At 37.4% G+C, this 18,767-nt stretch overlaps 1 protein-coding gene across 1 annotated transcript; it reads left to right on the top strand.

Moving 5' to 3' along the window:
• The first annotated feature begins 818 nt into the window (after window positions 1–818).
• Window positions 819–17,902, top strand: Tmx4 (thioredoxin related transmembrane protein 4). The gene is made up of 6 exons (XM_055605039.1): window positions 819–877; window positions 1,638–1,766; window positions 4,718–4,763; window positions 7,863–7,964; window positions 13,355–13,418; window positions 14,173–17,902. The coding sequence occupies exons 1-6, from the start codon at window positions 819–821 to the stop codon at window positions 14,520–14,522; spliced, it is 750 nt and encodes a 249-aa protein (XP_055461014.1). The 3' UTR covers window positions 14,523–17,902.
• Window positions 17,903–18,767: the final 865 nt, after the last annotated feature.

Consider the following 18,767-nt stretch of genomic DNA (forward strand, 5'->3'; position numbering starts at 1 on the left):
TAGTGTGTAGAGGTGCGTTCTGCAGGCTTGTAGTGCAGGATTGCCAACATGCCTCACTGGGCCTGGCTTATATTTGAAATGATTTTTACTTTTAAATGTTCTTTTTACTTTTATATATTTATATAATGAAATAAAACATCTACCCTTGGGTTCCCTCCAGATGTCCTGCTTTTGACTGCATGTATCTTTGCTTCATTCCTCTCTTTCTTTCTTAGAAACTTACTAAGTTTACTTAATTCCTCCCATATGTGCAGGGATATGGGACCATCTACTGTACTGCGGAGAAGCTTCAAGCAGACACCTGTAATGAAGAATGTGTTGTCCTTTTTAAGTTGACAGTTAGTACTTAATATCTGTAATTTGTTGAGTCTTTCACTAGGGAATACATTATGTTCTTAGCAATTTGATCCTAGAATAATTAACTAAGTGTTAATATAGTCATTTTATAGATGAGGCAGCTGAAACTCAAAAAGGCTAAAAAAATTACCTAAGCTATAAAACTAGTTTGGAAAAGTTAGTATTCAGCTTAGATCTATTGCTCTATAATATATCCTTTTAACCTACATACAATGCCAAGTAATACATAAATGAGAAAGTTCTATTATAACACTTGAAACATAAGCATGTATGATGTATCAGTAACTGGGAAATATTAGGAAATAAAAGTCTTTTTTCCCTTAAATAAAAAAATAGTAAATGTGATTCAGTAATTTTAGTGATGTTTGTTCATGTGGTCATGATAGCAGTCTTAAGGATGATGCTTCTCAGTGCTTGGGTACTTGAGTTACTTGGAGTTTACCTTTTAACTGTTTTTGTTTATGCCTTTTCTAGGTTTGAGCGGCCGCTTCTTTGTTACCACTCTCCCAGCATTTTTTCAGTAAGTTTTATTAATTTTATGATCTTATAAAGATTAGCATTCAGTGTTTCATGAGAATATGTTAAGTAGGTGATAGTGAACCGTGCTAATGAGAGGTGAAGGGAAAATGACACACACACACACATACAAATTTTCTGTGGATATAGCCCTTGGGGTCATTCAAGATACAAGCCAACGAGGTTCAAGGGATTCTTGGGAACAGAACTCCCAGTTTCACTCAGTAGTATATTGGGAATGAAGAGAAGAAAAGGGCATGTGTAAATTCTTCCTGTGAATCCTATCTGGGCCGAGAAGGTGAGAGAGGGAAGGCTTTCCAGGTGGATGTGCGGTATGTGCTTTGCTATTGATCATGAGCATAGAGATTTGGATGACATAAGTTTGGAAATATGAAGGCATAATTTGTTACTGTGACAACAGTTGCTATTTTGCTTGAAAAAATAAAAATAATTGGTTGCAAACATGCTAACAAATGAGTTGTCTGATTAAATCTTGCTGGAAATTTAGGCTATGGTTGTAGATTAAACAGTGATGAAATAGAATATTTAATGCTTTAAGTTTTAGAATTTCTCATTTATATTAAATTAGAATGAATAACACATGCCTTCTGGTTTATGTCTGGCTACAGTTTTTTTGTTTTCTTCCTTTGAGATAATTTAAAGTCCAAGCAGAGTTTACAAATGTGAACAATAATTATTTTTATTATTATTTTGTAATACCTACTTTGATTTATCTAATTTCTACTTGATTTTATAATCTGTAGTGCAAAAGATGGAATATTCCGCCGTTATCGAGGTCCAGGAATCTATGAAGACTTACAGAATTACATCTTAGAGAAGAAATGGCAATCAGTTGAGCCTCTGACTGGCTGGAAGTCCCCAGCCTCTCTAACGTAAGATAGCAATAAAGTGTTGTATGTAAAAAAATAGGTCCCATGTTAATGTGTAGACCTTACAAGTCTAGATTTTTCTTCATATTCCCTTCTTCTTAGCTAGACTGCCCATTCCTGTGATTGGTCAATGTCGTGTTTCTGGTTTTTCACCCACATCTTCTGCAAGTGGTTTTAGTGTCATGGATAGTGAGTGGCTGGATTGAGGGTTGGTGTAACAGAAAACCTTTCCTGCAACTTTTGCAGCAAGCTATGCCAACTGTTTTCTCTTTACAAATGTGGTACTTAGAGCTGGTCGCCACTATCTGGAAGGACAGATTTTCCTCAAATTGTAGTACTCAGGGATTCTTGTGACTTACATTGAATAAAACTCTGTCCAGCACAGTGTTTCTGGGGGTAGCTTTTGACAATATTTAGTAAAATAGACAAGGCTGAACTACAATAATTCTCAAACTGTTACTTGACTTCAGTCTTGAATGGCCATATTAGTAATTTTATTTTGTATATACAGCTGTAAGAAATATCCTTAATATCATAGAAACAATGTAATGTCACATCCCATTTACCAAATGACACCTGTGTTAGTGCTTGAGAGATAATGGAGCTTATCCTAAAAACAGCCCACCTCTGGCATTTCATTCCATAAATAAATGAACACTGATTTTTATGGTAGATGTTGTTCTAGGAGCCAAGTATTTCTGACTTCATTGCATAGGCTTGCTTTCTCCATTCCCTTTATTAGATAACTTAAAACTAGTAAGACCGATGGCAAAATACACTAGAGAGATATGATCATTTGGATAGAGCTGTGAAAATCAACAGTGTAGCTTCTTATATTATGCTGGAAAAATTTGATCTTGGGCCTATTTGAGGAGGTGTTAAGAGTGGTTGCTCTGAAGGGAGCATTAGGGTAGGAATTTCAGGACAGGAGGAACTATGGCCCAGATAAGAACAGGCATAGAAAAAAAAATCTCTCTGTGATTCCTGTTCAATACTTGGTGGATCTTGCTATTTCTCACCATCAAGATTCTGCTGGACATTAAAGAAAAAAAGATGCTATAGGTTTCAGAGGAAGTAAAGGGTGTTTTGTTTGGGTTGGAGTTGGAGGAAGGCAAGGAAAGGAGAAAGTGATACAATTAGATTTTATCTAAAATATTGAATAAAATAAACTGCTGGATAGCTTAGGGATATTTAAAATCAAGATCATGGCTTCCAGTCAATATTCTAGTGTGGAGTGGAAAGGATTCATGAGCCCTTATCTCTGATTGAGCTATGGATGTTACTGGATTTCTTTTCTGAAAGAGAAAGTCAGTTTTCCTCAACGGTGTGATTTCCTGCTATGCCAATCATACTCCTTTGGATGGCCCACACCTACAAGTATATACCTGGCACAAATTGGAGCTGATGGTAATGAAGGAGGAGAAAAGAAGAAGGAGAGGAAGGTGACAATGACAGCATGAAGCAAGGGGGCAAAAGGGAGGTGGGGATGGAACTGGGAAGTGTTGGGGTAAGTATGATCAAAATTTATTGTGTGAAATTCTCAAAGATTTAATAAAATATTAAAAATGAAGAAGAGAAAGATTGTTAGGCTTTGTAATGCTATTAAGCTGAGTGTGTGTACCTAGTTTCCTGTGGAGAATTAATGAACACAATCACAGGGTTTAAAGCCCTAGAATGAAAGAGAACAGATAGGAAGTAAAGAGTAGTGTGCTTGGGATAAACCTATGACCCACCTCAAAAGCGAGAAGCTCCATACTAAGCAAAAGTCATCAAGAACAAGTGGATGAGTGACATAGCACAGGAAGAAAAGGCACCTGCCACCAAGTCTACTGACGTGAGTTTGATCCCTGGGCCCCTCGTAGAAGGAGAGCAGTGACTTAAGCAAGTTCTCCTATGGCCACCACATGTAGCCCAACTGTGTATTCACACATACCACGATCAATGCATGAGATTAAAATTAGGAAAGGAAACTGAAAAATTATTCTAGTGAGACAGAGAGAAAAACAACAGTGAAACCTTTTTAAGAATCTAAAGAAAAGATACTAAAGGAAGAAATATTAAGTACTTGTGTCCCATGATGCTAGGAGGCAAAGAAAGACAATCTTGGACAAGGAAGAATGCAGCAGGGTGACATTGTTATGACCTTGACAAATGGTGGTTAGGATGCAGCTAGATTTAAATGGTTTGACGACATCCACTGAAGAAATTGCAAGAGAGGACTGCTCTTAGAGAATTTTGTTCTGAAGCTGGAGGGCCATGTGAGGGCAGTGTTGCTCAGTTCACGAGATAGGGGTGAGGATGCCATGTCTTCATGCTAAAGAGGGTGATATCTGATATCGGAGAGGTGGAATAATCAGGAATGCAGGAAAAAGGGATGACAGAAAGAATCATGTCATTCACAAAACAAACAAAAGTCACAGGTTGATAAATTGGCCTGACCAGTCAGGTCGTCTTTGCTGTTGATACCAAGGTGATATGGTATACATCAGGTTCAACTGTGGTGACAGGGCAGTGAGAGTGATCACATAATGGCTTCTGATTTTACAGTTACATACAAGGAGTGCTTGTTAGCTGACAGTGCTTGTTGAAGGAGGATGGGTAGGACTGAAAGGAAGGAAAAGCAAATGAGTTATGGTAGTTATATCCTGAAAGATACTGTACTAGACAGTATTGAGCTTTTGCCTTTGGAAGTTACCTGGATATGTTGTCTTTCTGCATATATAATTTGTTTGCAGTTATGAATTTTTTATATGACAGGATAAGGGGACAGGATTTGAAATCTATTTACAGCAGAGTGATCTATATAATGACCCTGAACTGTAACCTTTTTGAGAACTGAAGTGAATGGAGGAGAGCGAGCCAGGAGTACAGGCTCAGTGAAGGTGGGGTCCCTGGCCTGAGCTTTGCATGGTTTTGTCTTTGTATGTCACTAGATGCTTCTCTTTCTTTCTTAGGATGTCTGGAATGGCTGGTCTTTTTAGCATATCTGGAAAGATTTGGGTGAGTACATTTAAACAGTTATTATATTTGATGATAATATTTTTAAAAAGTGGAAATACAGCTTTTAGGAAAATGAAAATTTATAAGGACTTTTATAAATTCTGTTTTCTCTAAGCCATAAAACTACTCTCATACTTGGTTCATCATGATAATAATGTGTTTATACAAAGGTATAATTTCAAGAGGGACCCCTGGCGCTGTGTCACAGTCATATTTTATTAGATTGGTGTTGAAGTCCTTGTAAAAACAAAAATGCTTATGTGATATGGTTCTATTTTAATTCATTTCCCCCCTGGAAAATATCTATATAGATAAAAAGATTCTCTAGCAAGAATGAAAGTCAGTCTGTGTATCTAGATGCAACAAACTGTAGCCTGAGAAGGGCTTTCTGGTTTTGTAATAAAGCTTTCATTAAACAGCCATTGTTATTACAGCATCTGATGTTTCTTATCTGTTGTTGAACTACAATGATGGAATTGGCATAGTTGCTACAGAAACCAAGAGTTGTGTCCCACTAGTATAAAATACTCTCCTTGTATGTGCTTCTATAATAACATATGGTCACTCCAGATTTACAACAATTATTTAGGCCAAATGCTGAATTATTTCTTGGTCTTTAATATGACCTTTGACCATTTCTTTCCCTTCTCTGTAGAAAGAGCTTAATGCCATTTATTATGTATTGTGTTTGAATTGTTTGTTTCCTGCTTTAGAAGAGCACCATATTGTAAAACTTATGTACTTTTGAACTAAGTCTAATAATAACAGACTTAAGATAAAATTCTGTAGCAGTTCCCATGTGATCTAGATGAGGGCATCTCACATCTTTTCTTCCATTTAACACAATGTACAGAAATCTTTCATAGTAAGTTATATTATGATGGTATACATTCATAAGGTCCCTTTCTTGAAGCCTGCAGAAGGCTGTTAGGTTAGGTTTGATAGATATTCAGAGACAGACTGTGAAAGGAAGCAAGAAGCCTTCGATACCACTGAAGAGATCTTGCTGGTTGCTCCCAGGTAAGAAGGATATTAAAAGGATTCTGAAATGTATGTGTGAAGGGGATCATGAGCTTGTTCCTGAACTCAAGAGTATACTATGCATCCTGTTTTGTGGATGAGCTCTGAACACTAAGCTCCACTGTAACTTTGAATGAGAACGTGCAGTGCTGGCTGCAACAGTTCAGATGTCTAGAGGAAGGAATGGCCTTCCTGGGCACAGAAGAACTTGCCTGTTCATGGAGGTCTTGATTTGACCACTGATTGCAACGATATTATTTCTTTTATTTAATAATTATTTCATTTAGTTTCTTCATACAAGAGACTAAAGATTTGTAGCAAAATTTAGCTCTAACTTAATAATATATAAAATCATATACATCAATGATATTATATTATATTATATTATATATTCTTTTATATTTAGTTATACTATATTATTTTATATATTATATTATTAAGTATATATTTCATAATACATAGTTAATATATATTAAGTAGGTTCAGGATTATCAGCTGACATTTTAAAATATTTTCTATAAAATAGAGTAAGATGTTTTTATATAATGAAAGCATATAACATTGAGCAGGTATCAATATTTTGACCCGAGGATACATGATTAAGGAAACAGAAACATAAAAATCTAAAGCTAAACCGGATCTCTTGTAATCAGCTACATATAAAGCTTCATAATGCCACAACTCTAGTCTTTCATAAAGATCTCTAAAGCTACTATGAACTCAGAGTAAACAGATGGATTTTTATGTCTGTGGCTATACAAACAACTTAATTAATTCCAGCTCTTAATAATTGTTTATTGAATCATTAGTCTTTAGTAATAATTAATTATCTACTAACCCACGGTATTGTTGAATTTCTTTATAATTTCAAATAGATTTATTGAAGGATAAATTTATACAAGAAACTTGAAACATTAAAATAAGAGAATACTTTAAAATGCTAACTAGACTCAGAATGCAATGATTCAGAGAATGATTCAGAATTTTGTAGTTTAAAATTTCACCTAGGAAGTTTCTACTGTGTTTGAATCATTCGTTTTGGAGAAAGGTCTGTGACACTGCCCAGAAGTTCCTAAACTGTGTCTGTTCATTGCGGCCTCCCGAGTAAGGTGAAGCAGCGTGTATGCACAAAGCAAGTTCCAGATATGTCCATGAGTCAGCAAAAGGCAGTGACCTTCAGGGTCCTCTGTCTCTTCAGCCCAGTAATGACAGCGAGTCAAGAAAGCATAAAGTGTTTCATGTACAGTTTTTACATAGAGCCAGAACTTAATAACATCTGTGAAAACATTAGAAGTTGGAAACTACATTCCAAAGAGCTCCAGTCCACAAAATACAATGCAATCAATTAGGCACAGAATTAAAAGGCGCCAATTTAGACATTAGCAGACCACAAAAACAATTATTGAATGATCTTCCCAGAACTCACAAAAACAGGTGAAATGAGTCCAAGTTTCTACTTTTATTTCATGTTTCTCAAAATCTGTTGTTCCTATTAGTTTTTAGTTTATACTAAATAAATTAAATATTTTATTATAGCCTGTTCTAAATTAGAAGCAAAGATGGTCTAAAACAATATGAGGAAATATGGCCGTAGCAGTCTACTTCTAAGTAGACTTTGATTTGAAATTAACAGTTCACATGTATAATTCATATGTTGTTTAACGTTAGGAAAAGTCTGAAAAACTGTAAGTGGTTCATACTCTCAGGCATCATTTTGTTTTATACATAGGCACTGATAAGTGCCCAAGGGTTTCATGTATTAATAGATTCCATGTTCAGATTAAATACTGAACAACAGGTAATGATTTCATGAAGGATATTTGAAAACTGCTTGTGATGGCAGAAAGATCTGGCAAAGTAATTTGACCAGACCTCTGTCAAGATCCTGAGCTTTGAAGAATATTTCTTACAAGATGTGATTTCGATAATTACTGTTTCTCAGTGCTACAAAATTTGATTGGTTAATTAGGAATCACATGAGTCTAAACTTTGGGCACGTGTGGAGAGACAGTCCGTAGACTGGACTTACAGCTGGACCCTGCACTGCAAGTAAACATTTCATTTTCCTTTGGATTGCAGCACCTTCACAACTATTTCACAGTGACGCTGGGGATCCCTGCATGGTGTTCTTACATCTTTTTCGTCATTGCCACTTTGGTGTTTGGCCTCTTCATGGGTCTGGTAAGATAACATCAGTCTTTTTTCTTGCTCTTAAACAGAGAATTTCATGTAAAATTAAAAGATAGTCATGAAAGGAAAAACACATAAATATCATTTTGTGTCAATTAAAGCAGTAAATTTGCTTTTTAGTTTCAATGGTAATGTGTAATATAATGGAAAATTCATTAATTATCACCATCTAGTCTTATCCTTTAAGTGTTCTGAATATTAATGCTTCTAAGAATGTACACAGTGATTAATGAAGAAATAAATATCTTCCCTGAATTTGGTAATCAACTTTCAAGTCAACGAAGTTACTATGATCTCACACAAAGCTCCTTGCTTTGACCACAGTGGTAGAGACAAAGAATGTACTTCGATGACAGACTATTTTGTTTCTATCCTCCACTTGAATATCTAATTGTGACCATATTCTTTTTAAGCATTTTTTAAATTAATGTATTCTCTCATGTATTACATCATTAAAACCGTTTTCTCTCCTTTCTCTCCTGTCAGTCTATCCCCCGCACCTCCCTCTTCCCCATCTACTCCTTTGTTTCCCTCCAAAAAGGGCAGGTCTCCCAGGGATGTCAACCAAACATGGCATATCCAGTTGTAATAAGACTAGACAATTCCCTCACATCATGGGTGTGTGAGGCAACCCAGTAGGAAGACAGGGGCACCCAAAGCTTGCAAAAGCCTGATCAGATTCTTATGTATTGCCTCTGGTTCCCTGAGGTTAGTTTTTTTATTTATTTGTTTGTTTGGTTTGGTTTTTGTTAGAGAACATAGAGGAAAGAACATGGTTACTGCTGTAGAACAAACAAAAAACAGTCAAAGGAAGTCATGGGACATGAAAGTTTGTATCCCATAGGGTTTGAGTATCTTCTCTTCTGGGGTATTAGTGAATAATACACTGAGTTGCTTAAATACAGAAGTTCCTATAATTTTTTTTTGTGACATTTTAAGTTTTTGTTTGGTTTAGTTTAGTTTTTTTTTTTTTTCCTGAGGTAAATATTTTAACTGTTTCACTTAATGTATACATGGACATTTTGATTGTATGTTAAACTCTAATTAAGATAATATGCTTTCTGAAAAGTTTTGTTGGTTATTAATTATGTAGTTTCTAAATATTTTATAATAGAAATTATTGATGATTTTGAAACATCCAGATAAAGAGTACACTGTAGGCTTTTGGTAAGACTATTTACATTTTTTATGAACTTGGGCTCTCTAGCAAGGTCTTAAAATTGAAAATAGCAATTGACCTTATAGTGGCGTCACAGGCAAGTTACAGCTTAGTAGGAAACACTTACTACAGAAAGCTAAAGCAGCTTGACCTCTTTCTTGACGGTTCTTTATCTACACTTTAGCTCAGTTTCTTAGTTTGGCTTTGGATGTTAGCTTTGGAAGTGGGGTGGAACATGGCTACCTGTGTGAGTAATTAATTAGGTCCCAGCTATGTCTTAATAATTTTATTGCTAACTAACGTAGCCTCCATTGCCCTAGTTTAATGGAATTTGACTGTACAATAACAGAGTGTAAATTCTATGCTTCTTCTGCCTTTTGTTGTTGTTGTTTTCACCAGAGTGGGAACTACATGAGTATTTCTCCTCTAGGGGAGACAGTGAGAGACCAAATGTGGAGATGTTGGTGAATCAGAGGTGCAGACCTTGGTTATGTAGGTGTGGATGGGAAAACTCTGCTCAACTGACAGGGTTTTAGCATCCCATGCCTATCTGTAGAGAATGTTTTATTTTATTTTATTTTTTGGAAATTTAGATTGAAATAACCCTTTGGAGGGTATCATAAACTTAAAGGCAGGGTAGAATTGACCGCAGACTGGTCAGTTGATTAAACAAGAAACACTGTTATTTCTGGACAGGGAATTGAGAAGATAAATCAATAAATTAGCCTATTAATAGATTTCCAAAAAGGAGCAAACACCTCTCTGCTCATGATTCTATAATTTTAAACAATGTTAAATTTATCTTCAATAATCATTAATTTTTATGTACCTTTAAAAATAAATCTCTTGTTTATATGATTAAGAGATTTGAAATGGCCATATTATTTTATTTTAAATTACTTACTTCAGAATACCATTTTTGTTATCTTCTATGATCACAGAGACAGTATTTCACAGTTGTCTGTTTATCTTAGCTTCATAAAGAATACTAGTTTGTATATAACATTAAGATAAAGGGAACACATAGATGACAGAGCTCCTTCAGCCTGGTTCTCATTAGCCTAGGGAGCAGCTTCCCATGTCCCCAGGTTCCCAAAGAATGACATATCCGCCAAGATGCCAGACTCTAAAGAGATTTCTTGTAGTGTTGCTAAATGAATCAAATAAATCTGATGAATTTATTCTTACCACATGATTTCCAAATTTTGAAAAATTAGCTTAGTCGTGAAAGGAAAGAGCGTTTTGAGTTGCTCTGTTTGGTCCCAGGTAACTAAAGGCTTTGGAACTCAGGGCCTTTCTGAACAGCATTAGATTGAAGGTGAGCCCTACAGTAGTGGGTCAGTCTGCAGGAGTCTCCATTGCCTGGGGCTGAAAGCCTCGCACTGGCTTGCAGCCGTGTGAAACTTGATCTTGCTTGTCTCTTCCTTCCTGTGAGTCTTCATGTAGCTGAACTTTAACAGACAAGGGCAGGACATTTTTCATAGGAAATGTCTGAAGTCATTGCTTCATATAAGCGTGGATATTGTATTATCTTTTCCCAAAATTCAAAAGATAACTAAAACAATCTGTTAGTTTGGCGTTCTTGATTGAGTCGCCTGACAGATAAAATATTATATGCTATTTTTCACATGGGCTCAGTTTGAGAATCAAGTACATATTTTGCAGTTTTTGAAAGGGATCTGTGCTCACTTAGCATCACACCCTGCTATCACTAATTGCTTGAAAGAAGCCATAGAGAATCTAGGAGTGATCCAGGTAGCGTTAAGTAGTGGCTTTCAGCTACTAAAATCATTCATTGAAGAATAAGGGGTAGGACTTGTGTTTGTTTCTGTTACCTGGTTTCTATTTCTGTTGTTGTGCAGGCACTGCCTAAACTTTGGTGCTAAGTAAATTACATTCACAATGCCTGTGATCTTCGTCTAGCCCAAGGCCTCCTACAGAGGAAGGTCTGGAATGTTATAGGCATAGATGCTGTCATCTGTGGGGAAAAAAATGCATCTGTCTACTTCATTTAGGTGCTTCTTTCTAGGTAGAAGCCAAAACATGAAAGGCTCATTGTATAAGATAAAGAAAGTAAAGAAAGTACCATTTATCTATAAGCAATGTTTATAAACTTTGTCATTTTGTAGTGGCTTAGAAACTGGCAATAACCCTTGAAACAGAAAATAATCTGGAACCGAGAGAATCTTAACAAAAGGATTGGAAGATTTTTCTTCCCAAATTTTGAGAAGGAAGACATAATGGAATTGTGTACAACATAAATAGATCTTGATGATGAGCTAGCCCATAGACAGCTTTTTTTATAAGCTATGGCATGAGATCATACTTAAGTGACATGTCCTCGGCCACACAGCCAACGCCAGACAAAGGCAAGACTGAGCTGTGAATCTCTTCTAGACTGTAGGACCCAGTTAGTCCTCCATAGAGCTCAAGTCTGTCATAAGTGTGACTTGCTCTCTCTGGAGTTTGTGGAAATGCTAGAAACACTGGATTGCTGAACAATTCTACTTCCTTATGGAATTAAATAAAAATAAAGTCACAAAAGGTAGTAAACACATGACTCTCACTTTTAAAATGTAATTTTCAAACTTGGTTCAACAGATAGATCTGTTTTAATCTTTGCAGTTTAAACCAGTTATGTAGGCAGAGGCTTATTCTCTAACCCCAAATTTCTTCCTCTATCTCAGTGGCTTTTGTAGATGCCTTGCCTCAATTACAGGCCTGCTATAGACCCATGAAGATCATGAATATCACTTGGAGCAGTTCAGAGGAGCCAGGCAGCCATGTCTCCCATCGTCTACTGTGCCCAGGACCCTAGTTCTTCTTCATTCAAATGGGAAATCTGAATCCTATAGTGGTTGTCATCTCTTTATCCTTAAAGTATCAGAGTGCTTTATTCATGGTTCATATTGTTGGAGGACACATTAAATAATGATGATTAGGCGTACAGCAGATTTTATGTGAAAGAGGTTTATTAGATGGAGGTGAAGAGAGAGGGAGAAGAGAGAGTAGGACATGATGAGGGGAAAGAGACAGGGGGTGCCCCAACAGAGAAAGGGGAAAGGGCAAGAGGAACCAAGAGGCAAGAGGCCAAGAGAGAAGAGACCAAGAGAGAGACCACATGGCAGGCTGGTAAAGGGAAGGTAACCACGCCTTCCAGTTGTGGCCACCTGGCTGGTGATACATAATGACATCATAGGTTGCTAGGCAACCCAGGAGCAGGCTTAGTTCCAAAATACTAATACATATGAAACAGATGTTTTTTTTCCATATTGATTTATAGTTAAACAGCTGTTTTTCTCCCTTTTCAACATTTCTCTCTGAGCTGTTAACATGAACCTTTAACCTAAGTTGAACAAATGAATATGTGTATACTTATGGTCTTGAATACAAAGTAGGATGCTCTTATGTTTTACTATAATCCGAAGGACTATGGCTTTAATATGCTCTTCCTGTTTTTGAAATCTCATCATTCAAAGAGAAGTCTTCCTCCATGTGTTAGCTAGGTAAAAGAAGACATATGCAAGCAAGCCATGCTTGTGTGCCATACCGCTGAGAGCAGTGCCTGTATTTCTGTAGCCAGGAGGGCGGTGTGTGTGGGTGAGCTGCAAAGGCTGAGGCCACTCAGGTAGAACACTTGTCTGACATTTGCAAGAAGAACGAGGGTGCGTGGTGGGGTAAGATGTCACCTCACACACGGGCAGCTTCTCCCAGGTTTGATCTTTCTGCCTGGTAACTTACATAAGGCAGTTGGAGACTTTGGCGTGGGTCTATTCTGGTTCCAGTTAACTCTATCCTGTTGATTACAAACAAGCCAATTAATGGATTAAGCCAACAGTTTCACTAATATGATCCATGCTTGTCTCTGGGTGTGGATATGGACTGAGGTGATTCTTCCCTTAAAAAACTTGTAGTTTTTCAAGAAGAAAAAAAAAAGACTTTTATAACACAGTAGAAAGTCACTGGTACATCAAGGTCAGATGTGAAGCCACCCAGTCTCTGCTTAAAATAGAATTTAGTTCTCAACAGATTAAAATATATATATATATATATATGAAGTTTTTTTTTCAATATTCAAGAATCATGTACTCTTACACTCTTCTGTATTTTTCTGAAGGCTTTGACTAGCTGCTAAGTGTCTGGTTAAGCGATAGAAATTTGATTTGAGGCAGGTTGGCAGTTTGTCTTGTCTCTTGGTGTGAAGTCACTTTGTTTCCCCCAGGTCCTGGTGGTGATCTCAGAATGCTTTTATGTGCCTCTTCCAAGAGCTTCATCTGAACACTGCGGTGAGTCTGACAAGTCCTCATGGGTAGAGGTAGAGTTTTTTGGTATTTTTTGCTTTCTCATTTTGGCTCTAGCTCTGCACTCCCTTCACCAAGCACACAGTTGCCTCTATTGAGTTCCCTAAAGATGTATTCTCCATATCACTTTGAATAAAATTTACTTTCCTCTTTTAAAATGAGAAAATACTTCATATTGAAGATTGCATTTTCTCTTTGGGCTTATCTGCCTTATTTTTCAGTGGACAACTTTTGCTTTTGAATTGTAATGAAAGATTCTTAGAGGAACTCAACATTTGTTGTGATTCCAAGGCAGTTGTCACCATGTCAAGTACTTTAAGAGCAATTTACCCAAATCTGCATCTATTCTCTCTACTTCTGGGCCTAAGTGGCTCTGGCCGTGATGGCCTTTATTCATCCTGTTGAATTTCTCAGGAGTTTAAATAAAATCATGTCATAGTTGTTGAAGTCTGGGAGACTTCATAGACAGCTGTATAACATGTGGCCTTCAGCACTGCGGAGTGTGAAAGGCCGTGCTAAACTCCGCCCCATCTGCCCCGCCATCACAGTCAGCGATGCTTCTCTAGGGGAACATGTAATGTCTAGATATGGGTAAGCTGCAGCCATAAAACCTCTTCATGTCATCCCAGCACTTTGGGAGCAGAAAACTTCCCATTTGTTCATCTCATGGTTAAAGCACGTGTTAACTACTAAGTTGCCATTGTTTATCCAGAGGTTATTTTCTCTCTTCTCTCCATAGAGCAGGGTCAGAGGCCCAAGGAGGCTCAAGGAGCTAAACAGCTACAGGATGAAGAGGAAGAAAAGGATGACTCAAATGAAGAAGAAAACAAAGACAGTCTTGTGGATGATGAAGAAGAGAAAGAGGACCTTGGAGATGAGGATGAAGCAGAAGATGTTGAAGAGGAGGACAACCTGCCAGGCAGTATGGATGAGGAAAGAAGTGACACCAAATACCAAGGAGTCATGAAGGAGCGCAGTGTGTCCCAAGAGGAACTTGAATCCAATGAAGCTCATCCAGCCAACACACAGGAGGTGATAGAAGACTCACTGAGGCAGCGCAAGAGCCAGCATGCCAACAAGGGGCCATAGGATGCATGGTGCCGTTTCTAAAAATACAGGCCACAAAAAATAAGTCTGCTTCTGTCTGGTCTGCAGTTTAAGCCAAATTCTTAGGGTTTGTTTGCTTGTTTGTTTGTTTGTTGTTTGTTTTGGGGGGACTGAATGAGCAGTGTTCATTTTTTGAAGATGGTTGATCTCTGGTCCTGTGGTTACATGGTAGTAAGCCCCACTGTCCTAACGAGAGTACAGCATGCAGCCACCACGTTGTTAGGATCTTTGTGGGGACTTAAGTGGAGAATAAGTTGATGTGCTTGAGGGCCAAAGAGTCAATCAGAGGACTTCTCTTCAGTCCTCATTAGCACTTTTAGAAGTGAGGCTGCTGGCCTAATAAGGTGAGAGGAAAGTCACATTATTTCAGAGCACCCTTAAAGTACAGGAGGTGTCTGAGTCTTCATTTTTGAACATTTGTTTTTGTCACATTAGAAACATCTGTTATCACGGCCGACAAACACTGTCTTGGGGCTAGAAATTGCAGGAGACCTGGATACAGATACAACCTTAAAAAGGAGCTCTGGTTGCTGTTGTCTTTTATTTCTTAGCTTTAATTCCTGTGACTCTACCTCTGTGGACCTAAAGCCTCCCCACAGTCACAAGTGTTCTACAGTGAAGGCACAGACAGTGGTCAGTCTGCATCCACTGCTGTCATTCGATTTAGAGCTCTAGGTAATCAGCAACCACAGCTGAGGAGGCCAAGACTGCCAAGTATCTCAAAGACATGCTATAGTCCCTGAAAAATAGGTAGTAGAGGCTTCATAAGACAGGTATGAACAACTTGTTTACGTCAACCTGTAGTACTTACAGGGTAACTTCTTCAAGAGTTCCTTCAGCCACATTCTTTGTTTTTCTGAACCCAGAGTGCTCATAGTTTTATCACTACAAGGTAGCTTGGTAAAGGTGACTTCAGGTTTGTGGGGTTTAGTTTCCATCTCAAGGGTTCTCTGTCTCTGGAAGCACTTTAATAACAACTGATAAGGTATGTCTGCTTTGCTTTCAGTGATGTGCTCTTTGTGAAAAAATGATGAAAATCAATATCAGGAGGTAAAATATTTGATTTATTTCTGTCTCCCTTAGTCCTCTAGAGAATTGTATTATAAAATCTCTCCCTACTCAATCTGATATCAGTATCAAGGAACCAAGCTTCCTTTAAAAAAAAAATCTTGCCATCTCTTCTCTTACTTTCTTTTGTTTGAGAATAAGTCCATAAAATTAGATTCTAGCTACATGAAAGATGACTAAAGTCAATCTTATTCCCCTTGGTCGAGTCAGAATAATGGCTACAGGTTTATGAAATTTAAAATGATTGTATCATTTTAAAGAAGGGATATGTGGTATATTTTCTGGCTGCTTAGATAATTCTTTGCCTGCATTAACTGCCAACAGGAGGCTTAGTGGTGGTGGGGCTTCAGAATATGTCCTCCTGTACTGCATGAGGCTGCTGCTAACCTTGCACAAAGAAAGATATTGTGACAAATCATTTTTATTAATGTTTTTATTTCATCTTTGTAACTTAACTAACTATCAGTTCAAAGCTGAGGCTATCACAAAACTGCTTACTCTCCCATGTTTTGGCCCTTCTGACACTTCCTTTCTATGAGGCTCATGTCTGTGCTCTGTGAAGTACCCTTCTCCAGTTGACATGCTGGATTTTAAGGGGATGTTTGACAAGAGAGAAGGCGTGAAGAATTAGTCTGCCTTGGCATTTATAAATGATTCACAACCAGTTTCCAGTTGGACCCCAAAAAACTATTTAATTATACAATGAGATAATATGTTTCCTTTCTGAATAATACATAAAAGAAATCAGAGGCTGGGAAAAAAAGTTATGGATAAGAAGTTCCAGTCCAATAAAATTATATTTATCTGTAGGAGTCATTTTTCCTAGATTTCTGTTTCTAACATCCTGGAAAAAAAATTGAGTTTCTGGTAAATAGTCCAGAAATTATTTAGCTAATTTAATTTCTTTACATTTGAAGACTTTAGATTTATTTTCAGTATTTAGTTAATATAAAATTAAAGGAAAATCAACTTAAACTTAGATCAACATTTAATATAACTTTATTTTTTTGTGTACATAATAAATTTATCCAGAAGTTAAATGCATGGAAACATGATTTTATAAAACAAAACTAACCATGCTTCCCCTCCATTGCCATATCTGCTCTTGTAGGATGCTATTTTCTGTATGTTAAAATCGGGTGAATGAGATAGCATTTGTGGAATGAGGGTGTGCAGTGCTTTATGTACAGGTAGTTAGAGTAAGGTGCCTTGTTCTTCACTCGAATATATGAACATGCCAGTTAAACCTCTTTAAATTTTTTTCTTTTACTATTCACCTCCTTAACTGAATCACACCAGCTTGCTTAGAATCTCATGGAAGCAATGCTCAGGCAATTTCACTTTTTTGTTGTTGTTATTGTCTTCTTTTGAAAGCTAATCATGGCACATGTAAGGGACGGCGCGTTCACTGCCCAGGCCATTGCATGGAATCACTGCAGTCTTGTCCTGCACATGGGATCTACACTGGCTATCTATAGTAACTAGTGTAATTGAAGGCAGACAAGCTTGACGCAGATAAGCTTTGGGCAGCTGAATAATCTACAGGGTTAGTTTTGAGGATCAAATACTGGCTGATAATTATGATATTGCCACATGGTTTGAGTCTATGTAAGCTTGAATAAGTGCATCTTGTAGCATCTATGGGAAGTGTGGGGGGAATTAAAGTGTTAGTGAAGAGAATATCTACCAAGTGGCTTTTTGTAAGATAGGAAACAATAGAGTCCAAAGGGAACTTTTAAGAGATTGAAAAGGGGGAATAATATTTCAGCATAAAATCCTAAATTTGAATAAAAGAAAGAAGAGGAGATTGGTGCTGTTGCTGGTGTGTGCAGATTTTCTGGGTTCTTCCTTTTAATGTTCCACTGTTTTTCCTGTCAGTATTGTAGATGTGTGATGACTTGCCTGTCAAATTTATCAACTGTTGAGAAAGTAATAGTGTAAATCTTTGTGCCAACGAAACCTCTGCCAGTGTTGTGTCTCTTTACCTCATTCTTGTATTTGGTCCTGTCAAGATTGTAGCTTGTCTGACAGAAGCCACAGCGGAGTCTGATGAAACTTGCCAGGTCAGTTTTTTGAGCAGCTACCCAAAGCCGGAGGCCCAGCTTCTCAGCCTTGGACAGCTTCAGCCTAGCCCGTAAACCTCAGTGGCATACTCTCTAACAGTGTGTGTAGACTGGGATGCTGTTCACATGTGGCTTTGGATCATTTCTAATGTGACGGAATTTTATTTGTCTCTTGACAGCTTTGTAGAAATGCAATTTTTATAGTAAAGACATTGTTCATTTGGAAGTCAATACGTTATAAAATTGGTGTGTTTGTTCTTTGTAATAGTTTGATTATTTAGCCCAGTGTATTTTTTTCTCTTTACCTGTGTATTCTGTGCTCTCTAAAATAGATGTGTAGAACTGAAATGAGAAATCAGTGCATCATTTCAAGTACTACATTGCCTGCATTACAAATTCTCTGGTCACAGAATTATACATAACCCTGACCTTACATACTGCCATTTTATTGCCAAGTTCCATTTGTGTCAAAATCTAATGGTAGTGATGACTAAGTAAAACAGAATGGTGTATTGCTTTTTCATATAAATATTTTCACAAAAAAGCATCTGTGGAAGCAATTGAAAATATTACTTCGTTAAAAAAATAATTTTCCTCCGTATTTATTCTCTGACTGTTCGTTCATTCTCCACCTCTTGTACCTGAACTTGGTGAAATCCATGCCATGGTTTCGTGGTTAGTGAACGATGTGTAAGGGCTTCTCAGCACATCACAGCTCATTGTGCCATCTGGAGGAGCTCACCACAGTTGCCGTGGCCAGGGCTGGTGCGTTAATCAATGACTGCTACTCCTCCAAGATGCTGGACTTGACAGTCCGGAGAGTAGGAGTCACGCAAGGACTTAACCTGCTCTCACCATTGCAGCAATACAGAAAGCTAAAGGCGAGGTGACTCCGTGGAACACACACTGATATAATGGATATTAAAATTATCCCTTTTGAAAGATAGCAGTGAGCTCTCTTGTTAAAAACAAAACAACCAACCAAACAAACAAACAAAAAAAGCAATAAAGTCAGTAAGTTTACTTTTTTCGTGTCTTTTTACCAAAGTAAAGCTGAGAATTCTGTCTGTGTAGGTGAACCTTAGTGAAGTTCTTC

Source organism: Psammomys obesus, unplaced genomic scaffold (genome assembly GCF_907164565.1).
Source record: "Psammomys obesus unplaced genomic scaffold, mPsaObe1.curated_primary_1811, whole genome shotgun sequence".
NCBI classification, from domain to species: Eukaryota; Metazoa; Chordata; class Mammalia; order Rodentia; family Muridae; genus Psammomys; species Psammomys obesus.